At 37.7% G+C, this 12,745-nt stretch overlaps 1 protein-coding gene across 1 annotated transcript in view; it reads right to left on the bottom strand.

Moving 5' to 3' along the window:
• The window catches only part of SATB1 (SATB homeobox 1), a 71,339-nt gene extending 59,531 nt beyond the window's left edge, over positions 1 to 11,808 (bottom strand). Inside the window, exons 1-4 of the mRNA XM_009695071.1 lie at positions 11,578 to 11,808; positions 7,617 to 7,793; positions 6,664 to 6,790; positions 5,812 to 5,935 (exon numbers count right to left, since the gene is read on the bottom strand). Coding sequence (XP_009693373.1) covers positions 5,812 to 5,935; positions 6,664 to 6,790; positions 7,617 to 7,793; positions 11,578 to 11,788 — 639 coding nt within the window. The 5' untranslated portion in view covers positions 11,789 to 11,808. The remainder of the gene's footprint in view (positions 1 to 5,811; positions 5,936 to 6,663; positions 6,791 to 7,616; positions 7,794 to 11,577) is intronic.
• Between the last annotated feature and the right edge of the window lie 937 nt (positions 11,809 to 12,745).

Here is a 12,745-nt window from a genome sequence, read left to right as displayed (position 1 = left end):
CCCTCTTCCCCACAATAAATCCAGGCCCCATAACAATTTTGGAAAAGGACTTTGACATCTTCATTATGGTTAATTCTAATGAAGAGGCAGAAAAAAATAGCTATGTATCTTCTCCTTTAATAGGGCGCTGCCCAGATAAAACAGCTGTAGACAGACTGACATAGCTTTAACACTGAGGAGTGTTTAGATGCATCTAGAGAACATAAATCTGTGATCAAAAGATCAAGCAATCGAAAGGCTGAGTACCCTGCGAACGTCCTCACACAGCTCTACCAACCCGCGTATTTTATCATCCCCATCCCGTCAGCAATAGGCTTTGCACTGCCCGTTCTATCTGGATGACTAAAAATCACAGGCACAAATTTTAATACTTAATTGAAAATGTTTTAAAAATCCGGATACCACGTCAGCTTGAAGAGACATCAGAGCGAACGCTCTTGAGCAACTGAGGGGTGGGTTGAAAGGCCCTGCCTGCCAAAACCTGAGCCCAGGCCCTCAAGGATTTACTTCCCTGAAATAATTAATGACATCTTTAAAATCTAAAGTACAGTAACTTCTAAAGTAGAAAAAGGAGCTGCATTCCTTACTCAGGTTATTAATTACTGGGGGAGGGGAGAAGGAGGGGGAGAGGAAGAGAGAAGAGAATCACAAGCAACAAAGAAATCCAAGGACTTGGATCTCAGGTCTAGGCAGGTAGAATTGAAAGGGGAGGCCAAAAAAATTCTTTCAGTTTTGTAAAGCATGAATTAAAAATTGCTCATAAAAAGTATGTATTTTGGCAACTCTTAATAGCTAATTCCTTGGTTATTTATAGGTCTGAAAATTTTAATTTCAGTAAATGCAACTTTTTTTGGTTGGGATTTTGGAGAGGTGGGGAGGTCAGAACAGCAGCAAAAACGCAAGAGGATTTTAATTATGCTGCTGATTTGCTATGATGGCCAGGTGCCTTCAGATCAGGTGAACTGAGAAACACTGATGTTCTGAGCAAGCTTCCTGTCTGGCGTCTCTGCCAGATCGTACAAGGTCTGCACGATGTCTGCATAAGCCAGCATGCAAATTCCGGGCAGGATATCTGAACAAAAAGAAAAGTATATGATCTATATTGTGCCCATGTCAGGCGCAGACAATCATTCACTACAGCACGGAAGTTTGATCAAAATGCAGTCAGGATAGCTATATTTATCGCAAGTGCAAAACTATTCAGATTTCGGTATCATACCAGCACTTGTTCTGTGGGCACATACAGTTCACGGAATGCAAGTCTATATCCCTCTAACTGAAAAAATGCCATTCCCTCATCATCAAGAGCAAAATTATGTAAAAGACATTACAGGCATGGGGGCCGGGGGGACACGCGCACACAAATATCTTCAAAAAAATTTAAAACAGCAACGCAATGTCTGTAAATCACTATCCGTAATTATCACAGCCTCTTGATATATTCCATGGAAATATTGCATGTCGTCTACAAAATATTTTTTAAAATAATAATCCATGAGATTTGAGATTCTACTACACATCAGGTCTGGAATTTCTCATCTATAATGCACTGACTATCGGTTGTCCTGAGAGTCAGGCTAGATAGAAGCAGTTTCAAAGGATGAGGTGGGGGGGGAAGGAAGAAAAGAAGAAAAAAAGAAAAAAAAAAAAAAAGAGACCTTCACATTTCAGGATACTGTGGGGGAAGAGAAAGAATACCTTTCTTCAGAAGTGCTTTTGCAGTGGTTTGATAAAGCGCCCGTTTGTGAATACTAACAACAATCAATTACAAAATCTTTTTGTAGAAAAAAATCAGGTGAGATAATACCAGTAGAAAAGTCAGTGTCATTTGATCACTGCCATATTTTCAAAGCAATGCCCAGATACTAATTAATCTCTACAATCTCTTCGTTCGGTAGGTGACTTATCTTCCTTTCATGGAAAAGGTTACAGGAAATCAAGATAAGGAGTACATCTAAATGTTCAAAAGTACACAATGAGTTTGTTCCAGAATTATCAAAAGAACTTCCAGCCTTTTCTTGGGCCAATGGCCCACAATCCTCTCCTGTCCTTCATAAAAGCTTCTCTAACTATGCATATACAGAGAGAGAGACATAAAAATTCAATGGGGACAAAACAAAACCAAACCCCAAACTTATTAATATCAGTATAAATACAGTCTGTAGTATTTCAGTTATTTTAACTGTGGAAGTAAAAAGAGACTTCTGAACTAAACACTAGAGCAAAACTGTGAAAGTGAACCATGAAAATGCTAGGAGTAAGGCTGAGTAGAGAGAGGTGGAAGGACTAACATTAAATGAATAAATGCAACAGGCCTGCCTGCCTGATCACTTTAGAGCAGCTCCCAACAGACTGAGGTAGAGTAGAGCTTCTGTGCAAGGGGTTGGAAATAAGAATTGATGGTAGAACAATTTCTTTACAGCCCTTTGGAGACTGAAGAGCCGAAACAGGAAGGATATGAGATCTAGGCCACTCTCAAGATGCACCAATTTAATGGAATGCACAAGATGGCCCAAAATTGAGCCCTAGATTAAATTCCAAGTTGCCTTCCCCACCAAAAGAGGTCTGGAGAGGCAGCAGAAATGAAGCGAGCCATGCGTATCAAATGCAAAAAGTCTTTCACCCGGCATCTGCATATGCTGCTAGTGTCTAGCAATAAAATCTGCAAACCTGAGGTAAAGCATGAAAATACACACTGCAGCGCATAATTCAGAACAGGTTTGACTTCTCCATGTGAAATTTGCAGTGTTCTTTTACCTTGCCTGCTTGATATCAAAAATTTGTGACTAAACCTCTGGACGGAGGCTTGCAATTCCACGGCAATTCAGAGCCTTGCTCCGGTCTGTCCCGAGCACTCCAGGTCATCTCAACGGGGATTCCCCCGCGATAGTGGCTCGTATACTCAGCGATAAACCTGGCCTTCGGGGGTGGTCACTGCAGTCACCGACCGAGACAATTACAGTGGCTTCAAAAAAACCATGCATTCAACTCTCCTAATGAAAGCAAGAATCACCGTAGTATTTTACCAAGGAAAGCATGAAGAGTTCATACCTGTATGCCCCAAGGTTTTAGCTGGACAAGAAAGCAAATGGCAAAAAAAAAAAATCAAAAGAAAAAAAAAAAACATATATAAAACCCACACAAGTAGATGATGCTGTTAAGTTTTGAAGACTCTATAATTAAGACAAACTGGAGCTCAAAGTTTGTTTGCTCACATATTTTCAAGCTATTAAATATAACTGCACTATAAAAATAGTTTGCTTGGGTTTTTTTTGCAGTACATAGAATATCAGTATTCTGAATAAATATGAGCAATTTTTAAACACACAAAATGCTAGATTAATTAAGAAAATACAGTACATTTTAAGTGAGGATGATGATTCTCAGTTTTCCATGCTTAGATGGGGCTTCGGAGATGCCACGCATTGAGCACAGCAACTTCAATACTTTACAACAAATCCTTCCATACCTACACAAAACAGAGTACTGCTAATGACAGTGACAGAAAACGATAACTACTCTCGTTTCCACTTTGAGTCATTTTTCTGCGGTTAATAAATTATATCCATAACAGTGTTAATAAGTTATGGTACAGTGTCATTGCATTAGTTTGCATTTGTGATGAAGCACTTCACTTGGCACTACCTATGCCCGTGGAAGTACATAACGGGAGAGACCACTTCTCTGCTCTCAGAAGCATCTCCTGTGCTGGCATTCTGATGGACCCTCTAAGAAAACGTTGCCTCCTGACCTCTGCCTTGCTCTTACTTCTCACCTCTGTTGCAGCAGCCCGCCACCGCAGGGCAATTCACAAACCTTAATACGTTTAATAAAACACGCTCTTAAATCAGTGTCCCTTCCACAGGAGCAATATACAATGAGTTATTAGTTAGGCAAATACGGGAAGCATTCAGATCAATTTAGTCATGTGAAAAGGACACCGTTAGATCAACGCGTCCTCCCTCAAGCTCCCAGAGGGAAATGGGAAGATTTAGACTGACTGATGGGCTCTCAATCAGCCGCTGTAACAGCTTGTTTTCCCAAAAGTTAAGAATAAATAAAAGTATTTTAACCTTAATGTGATTTGGTCTTTAAAGGAAAAAGAAAAGCAGAAGCTATTTAAATACTTGCAACCCAAATAATGCAGCGCTGGTGAAGACAGAGATGAGAAAAGTAATAAGTATGCTTTTAACAAGAGAAAGAAGCTCATGGCTTTAAGTATTTTCTTTTACAAATAAAGAAATGCAAAATAGTAAACAAACGGCCCCAAATCAGAGTTCTGTAATCTGGGGTTTTGGTCATCTCGAGTGCTAATGTCAAGAGTTGTTATTAGGCAAGATGTTTTTTGTCCATTAAAATTATTATATAAATATTCAGTATAGTTTAAAAACAACTTTTGAAAAGAGTGTAATTGTTGAATTGTCTCCAGTACCATGACACTGTCTCTAGTGGAGTATTCCTTTCAAAAACTTTTTTTCTGCTTTATCATTGCATCGTCTACATGTATACAGAAGCTTCTGTGTGAAACATGATGTCCAAACAGAAATTAAATATTCCATCTCGATAGAATTTACTTGCTTTCCATCAGTATCAAGTAAGAACTGTCATTATTAGATTAAAATGGAGAAAAATCCCAAATTATCTGCAGCCTCCATAAGCCAGCAGTGCAAAAGCTCACATGCTTTTATAGTAGGTACATACAAGATAACTTTGCAGACATATTACTGGAATGGTTTGCAACCAGTGAAGATAATTTTGATTATTTCCACTTCAAAACTTCCTATATTGGAGCCACATCACTGAAAACAATCTAACCATAGGGGAAAAAAAGTGATGGGAAAACAGCCTGCTAATATATCCGCTGGAAAGACAGACAGAGAAAGAGAGTAGTCCTCTATAGATTAACTGAAGTCTTTCGGAGACAAAGACTCCAATATTCTCAGCAAGAGAAATAAAATCCCCATAAAAATACCTTGACTTCCTTCATTTCCTTTTTCCCCTCCCAACCACAACTATTTGTATACTGAATTTGTCTCTGCTGCACCACAACAAAATACATTTTAAAATTTAAAAAGTAGAAATAAATATGACATTCCCACCACAGCATCATTGGACACTGTATTGCGTAGAAAAATAAGTTGCACCTTCACAGCAATTTGACAAAAGAATGACAAAAAGAATGGCAAAAAAATGAACAATACAACTGAGGCTTGAGGAAAGCATCAGTTCAATATTTAGCGAGGCATAAACTGAGGTTTCGTTTTTGTTTAGGTATATTTTGATTAGAACTAATAAATGACTGATTTTCCTTTGGTTGTTTGCAACAACAACACATCATCCAAAGAGCTTTATTCTTTATTCCCTTCTCATATAGCATGCCAAAGACTGTCTCATTTTATGAATTAGCATTTAAAACTACTGTAGGTTATCTAACAAGCATTCAGATTCAATAGTACTTTTGACAGCAGTAAGTAAAGAGCCTTTTAACATCTTGAACACATGTGCTTGAAAAAAGTAGTTGCATCAAAGCAGTTCAAAGACTGAAGACAAAAACCAGTTAAAATCCAGTTTGCTGTGAGACAATTTTAGTGTGGTGTAAACAACCTTTCACGACTCCCCATGGGAAACGTTGTAAGACTACGTTCAAAATGAATCAGGCATATTTATAAAGATCATGAAGTGGTCAAATGAATTTGCATTTTTGGCAGATTCACTCCACGGGTACTACTTGCTGCAGTCTGTAGAAATCTCAGATCTCACATCAGCGTTGCCTATAGTGCTTTATTATTTATTACATGTTATGCTAAGTACCTGTGAAAGGGGACATTCCTTGGCCAATGAACTCTGGTTCATATCCTTCAGTAAGTCCTTCAGAGCATTTCTTACTGTTGTGTGAGACCATTGTTCAGGAGGCAAGTCTTCTAGTTTAGGGCAACTATTTGAAACACAGATTAGAAAAGGGATTATTACAAGATTGCATCCTGCTGCAGAACATTCCTTTAAGACAGACAGATTTCATTTTGCGCATCAAGCAGATGCATCTGGAGATTGCTCTCGGTCTCCTGATTGTTCCGATTAGTTAATTACTTTATACAACACATCTGCTGTATTGATGCATGAATTATACATCAGCTGCATGTGGCGACTATTTTTTCATGTTACTTCTACCTTCCTGCTCTGATGCGCTTGGTAAAACAATTTAAGGTGTAATGCTTTCTCACGACTGATCATGAAAAGCATTAATATATTAACCGTTTTTTTTCTTTTTTGTTACTGTGAAATTTAAGAACCTAGACAGCAACAATAAGTGTGAGCAAGTCATTCTTTTACAAAATGCACACAGATGGTACTGTTCATGATATGCAAAAATATTTTTCTCTTAAGTAAACTTTATGTAAAATGTCTTCTTGTAATGCATCATTTAATTGACTAAAATGCAATCTAGTTTTAATGAGATATCCAAAGAAAATCTATGTATCAGAGCTATAAAAGTTTTCTGCAATAGTATACTGTAAGTTAAAGAAGAATTAGAGTAACTAAAAAGGAATTTAGATAAGCCTTTGTACTTTGAGCACACAGCACAGTGGGAATTAAATACAAGCAATATTAACAGTAAGAGCAGACAAGTAACAGTTCACATCCCAGAACTGGTATGCAACTTACCTGTGTAACTGGATTTTCAGTGTGACCACATGATACACGTCTTGCAGCATGTCTGCTACTGTAGCATCAGGGGCATCTGTCACATAGGAGAGTGGAACCGGATTCCACTTCCCAACCTGGATAAGCCCTGCGGGATTTTTATTTTTCGAGGGGAGGGGAAGTGGGCAAGAAGGGCAGGGAAAAATTAAAAAAAAAAAAAAAAAAGTAATTTACCTGTTAATTCCTAGGGGCAAAAGAAATATCTGATTTTAACAAGATCATCACCTTTGTTTCTAGCCTCTTAAATCTGGCAAAACAAAAGAACACCCCCCTCAAAAACCCCCCACCCACACATCACCAAGGATATGCTTTATCTATATTATGAAATTGTACCAATGCATTACCGTACAGATTTTTTAATATGTATAGAAGTGTATTTTCCTAAGTTCCCATTAATTCAATAGGACATGATATAACAGTTAGCATTCCTCTTAACAAATTAGAAAGGATTTTGCAATGCAAGGACCGAGTATAGGAAAAAAAAAAATATTACTTTGCAGTCTATAAAACCATTAGGAACAAAATAAAAGAAACAGAGCTGGATATTCAGTCATAAATGCAAGTTGACTCTCAACAGTCCATCTGCTCAAATATGCTTTACACTTCCTTGTGGATCCTCAGTGGAGCAGATTATTAAGGTCAATAAGCATACTAATGATTCAGTTGAAGTCTTTTTTTTTCTTTAAACAAAAAACAAAACAAAAAAAAGAATTTACCTCCACATTCCCCACGAACAAAACGTGCACTAACTAAACAAAAATACATTAAGGGGAAAAAAAAAAATCCACAGAGACAGAATCTGCAAGAAGTTTAAGAAGTAAAACCTGCAACGCATTCCTGAAATAAATCCTGCCCCTCCCCCAAGACCCCACAAATAAACATAATTCATCGTACAATTTCATAATCTTATTTACCTTTTGCTTGGGCAGCAGAGCTGTGAGAATATCCAAGTGATAGCAATGCCATTTCAATCAGTTGGTTGAAAAGCATATCCTTCCTCACCAACACAAATTCTGCATGCTCCTCCTTAGAATCATACTCAATGGCATTTTCGTAATGTTCCACTACACAGAAAACTGGAAGCATACTTCCTATTAAAAAAAATAAAATTTAACATATTAAACTTGAGTTGTAGTAGAGAAGGTGGGTCTATACAGCGTTATGTAAATAAAACCTGTACGAACAGGCAGAGGAGGCATCAAGAATCATCACAAATATTTGATAAACATATTCCCTGAGTCCTTTCCCCTCACCCTCCCCCCAAAAAAGAGAAAGTCCTACAAAACATACACCTCTCTGAAAAGCAGAAATGCAAATTTATCTCGCTTGATCGGATACAGATTAAAGAATTACCTTCTATAGAAATAACAAGGTTGACTGAAGAGAAGTTGATTCTCTCTGTCCTGCCCGATTTGTTGTGAGTAGCAGGCAGCATGAGAACCTAAATACATACTGCAGATGTCTTCACTGTAAGCCATTTTAGTACCAGCCACATAATTTTGTTCGTTAACATTAAAACTTTCTTAGTCCTGCCAAAAATATTTAATTGCCTTCAACATCGACAACAAATCACCTTGTGTGTTATACATTGGCTCTGAAAAGAGTACACAAGGAAACAAGGCAAAAGTTAACACTAATTCGTGCTTCATTCACTGAGTGCACTTGAGCACTACTTTCACTCGCATCTTTAAGAAACAAATCATGATTTCAATGCCGTTTTAAGAAGTGTACCTGCAATTCGGGCTTTTTTGTTGTTGTTGTTGCCTCCTGCACTTTATACTCCACATTTCTGGTATTCGTTGCTATTTTGGTATGCCTGAAAGTAATTACTAATTTCCAGTTTTGTAGCATCACACGACAAACCCTTCCCCATGCTGCACAGAATATTAAGCAAATAACCTTTTTCCCTTCCTTTTGCCTTTTTTTTTTTTTAAAATTGTTTTTCTCCCTTTTGACAACAGACAGAGAAGTAACAAATGACCCAAGCTGCTTTAGGGACAAAGTCTCTCCCGGCAATCAGATTCCTAGACTTTGTGAAAATCCCTCCCGGCCTCCCAGACAGACACGGATGACACGATGACCTCGGACCCATGGTTTTAGGCCCCAGTCCTGTCCTGCTGTCTCCAGCAGCGCAGGTTAGGATCTCTTAATGACAGAAAGCAAAAGGGTTAAAACCAGATGTACAGAACTGTCTTATGGCAGCCTGCCAGAGGGGTATCATCTTTAGCATAAATGATGACAAGGGTTATTTTAACAGGGCACCCAGGAACTCCAATTAGTCCTACAATGTTAATGCCTCTATAACCGCTGCCCTCTAGACTTACAGAAACCTGCTAAGGTGCGCCAGACACGCCGTAGTCTAAAAAGCAGATTTACTCTTGACAATAGATAAATGCTTTAAGACCGCGTCTGTTGATTTGTGCTCTAATATATAGCAAGAAATCATGATAAAAAAGATACCTCTTAAGCACGTATATTTAAACTACATCTGTTCACCAGAGAGTCAATCTCTGGCAAACAAACCCCTTCAGGCTTGCTTGGAAAAGCTCACAAACTCACTCCAGTTTGCCCAATAGGCTCAGCATGAAAGACAAGACTAAAAGCTTGCCAATATTTATGTAGTGCAGGAAGGAGCTGCTTTTTTTTTTGTCTTGTTTTTTTTTAAATCTAAGTGAGACTGGTCAGGAAGGGACAGAAGACCAAAGCAAAAGCAGTACATGCAAATTGGTGATTTCTTCATTCGTTTTAATTAAGCTGCGGAGAGCTTTCTAAAACACACACGCTTCATCTGCAAAAAGGTGGTGGGGTTTTTTGTTGGTTTTTTTTTTTCCCCTTCCAGGCTCTCACAATTGATGCTTGACCTACTACCGTCTGACTCAGAGTAAGGGCTCAAAATTCTTAAGTAGTTTCACCATTAATACCTGAAGATAAAATGTAAACAAAGCTTCATTTTAACAAACAGCACAGATGCACTCAAAACCAGCTAAAGCGTATTTGTTTTTCCCTTTATCAGTTCCTCCAAATTAAGCTATGATCAGACACAAAACTAGCAACACACGGGTACTTCGCTGCATATCAGTACACTTTTTGCCAGGTACACGGTCTCCTCAGTTGCAGCGTTCTGGAAAAGGTGGTACTTTAAACAACACGGGAGAAACTCCTGGCCAAATTTTGATGTACAGCGTAGATTATCAGAGGTGGATCCTGGTAGCATGACACAGGTATCATCTGACTACAAATCAAGCCACTAAATCTTTTAGCAAACTGTCACTAGTGTCCTTCTGTTAATGTGAAAAATGTTATACAGGAGAGCACAATCTCAGCTGGCTGATCACTCCTGCTAGGACTTGGCAAGATCTCCAAGTGCAGCAACTTCATAACCTTCTAGTATTAAAGGGGAGAGCATTGGTCAGTGCTCGCTGCTAAAAATACAGCATGATTTAAACCTGAAGGCAGTGTTAGAGCTTTTGCTGAAGGTTTACGAGTCTGTGTAAACAGCACGTCTGCCATAAGGAGCAGTGAAGTCTGTAGAATCCTTGTCTAAAACTGTCCTGGCATTAAAGTTTGCTGTGCAAATATCACATAATACCAGAGACAGCTGAAATCTCCTATTTAGGAATTTATGGAACTTATATGTTTGCAGGCGTCAGAAAGTCCTTTTTATATAGCCCCACTGCTTCACTGTACAATGTTAATGCACTCTGCTTGAAAAGCCGTAATAAATTATATTTTTAATGCTCTTACCCTGGCTTTCTTAAGATGCATACATTCTTGGCAAACAATCAATAAATAGGGTAATCATGAGCAGAGGCCAAAGAATTTGCTGAAGTGCTGTTTTTCCATTTTTAATAGATAAAGATCTAACAATACGGACTGCTGTGTCTGTTCATTTCAGGATCAATATATTCTTTGTTTTCGCCAAACCGAGGAAAAAATAAATGATTGTACGATAAATGTTATGCATCAGACACAATGAAATTCCTCTGCCTTCTAACTTTGTGCGTTTAATAGTCTTGGTTGCACTTTGCTTAGCAAATGCAAGAAAAATCTGGATTATAAACATACACCGATTATACTAAGAAAAGTAGAGGCTGTTTTAAAACAAATGCCAAATTACATGCAGCGTATTTTGATTTAAATTAGCAAGCCTGCAGGACATGGTCAAAGAGACTTACACATTTTGATAAGCAAAATTTATAGATTACTGTCCATTAAAAGCATTTTCAATGCAAACAAAAGCCATCCATATACAAACATCAATGATTCTAAATGTGCCTTTTCCTTGTGTAAATGTCTAATTACAGCAAACCAGCCACTGAAAAATATGACACCCAAGTTGTTCATTGTTCAATAATGAATTGTACTTAAGAAAATAAACTGCGAAGATTGACATCATAAATGACTTTTCCAATGTGATACCTAAAGATTTACACTCTCTCCTTTAAACCAACTTGCAACTGTTATGGAAATACTGCTGCCCTTCCAAGCTTGGACCATCATTAAGAGGAAGGGCGAGAATTTGTTTTGGGGGCTCGGTATTTACTCTTACATATTTTTGCGTTTCTTAGCCCAACGCTTCCTCAAAGAATTAATGCATTATATTATTTCTATTTCAATGTAGGAGTTTGCTTTAATCAAGGCAGCTATCCTTTACCTTAACAAAAATCAGACTCCACCCTGTAAAGCAAGATGCTCCACCCAAGCATGAAGCTTACATTTCCCAAATGTGATTTATATCAGAGTTGGGAATATATAGTATTTTAGAATGGAGATTTAATCCTGAAATATAAATGAAGTAGAGTCTGCAAAAGTATGCTTTCCCACCCATATATTATAAATCATATTTCTCCAATGCAGAATTATCAAAAGTATTACCTTTTCTAATATTAGTTTTCATCAGGTGTCCAGAGTGTTTTAAAGGCACTCCTTGCATTTTAGTTCCTGTACTTCCAAGTCTTCCTCTTCCTAATGGGCTCCCATTCTGTTCCAAGCGCGCAATTTTGGCTGGTGGACCCTTCGGATCGCTTACATTGTTAGACATTTCTGAATGTTCTTTCCCCTGAGTTGCCTCGTTCAAATGATCCATACTCAGTCCCGCCTCTAAAGATCACCTGCCATGATTCAAAAAAAAAAAAATATATATGTTGTACACGTGTGCGCATATGTATACGTACACAGCCTGCACATGTACTGAGAAAGAGATATATGTATCATAAGCTCATAAAGAAGAATAAATAACTATTTTAACTGGAAAGATGATGCCTTTTTTAAAAGAAACAAACTTATTCTCCAAAAATGACCTCATACCCCAGTTTACAGAGAGATTCCACCATAATCTGGTGGAATTATTTTTTAAAAGCCAACTAGAGTACCCCTTTTAAAAAATCTTCAGAGGATATTCTACTAAATCTGAGAGAGACTAAGACTCATATAAATGATGATGATTGTCAAGGTATGGGCTCCAACACAGCTATCAGCTATTGTTACAAATCTCACAGAAAGGTTTATTATTAATCCCGGGTGTTTTTTTTTTTTGGGGGTGGGGGGGAGAGAGAGAGAGAGAAAGACAAATACTCTAGTGAAACATGTCTCAATCTACTTGATTAAAAAAAATGGATGCACAACAATAGAGAGATTGTTAAAACTTCAGTTGAGGGAGCAACAGATTTATTAGAGGTGTAGAATATTGTCCATTTACAATTCCTCCCCCACTTAAAAATAGAAGTTAGAAGAGAATTTAACATTTAACTTTGGAAAGCAGTGAGAGGAGATGGTTGCTTTCGAGTTTCCCAACCAATATTATACAAAGAGTTTATCAAGTTTTGCGAAGTTCAAAATATGCATATGAAATTTTTCAGATGTTAAGCTTTAAGTATTAAATGGAGTAGTTTATTGAATTAAGACAAATAACCGAGAATGTAGCATCTCACAAAACATAATGCTAGAAAAAAACCCCACAATTTCTACAGTACTTTTGAAACCCTTAAATATAAAAACAAAACCTTGGGTGATGCTAAGTTACATGCTGGCACCGCTATTTGAA

Source organism: Cariama cristata, unplaced genomic scaffold (genome assembly GCF_000690535.1).
Source record: "Cariama cristata isolate BGI_N322 unplaced genomic scaffold, ASM69053v1 scaffold7012, whole genome shotgun sequence".
Classification (NCBI taxonomy): Eukaryota; Metazoa; Chordata; class Aves; order Cariamiformes; family Cariamidae; genus Cariama; species Cariama cristata.
This window is presented reverse-complemented; position numbering and strand designations above follow the sequence as displayed.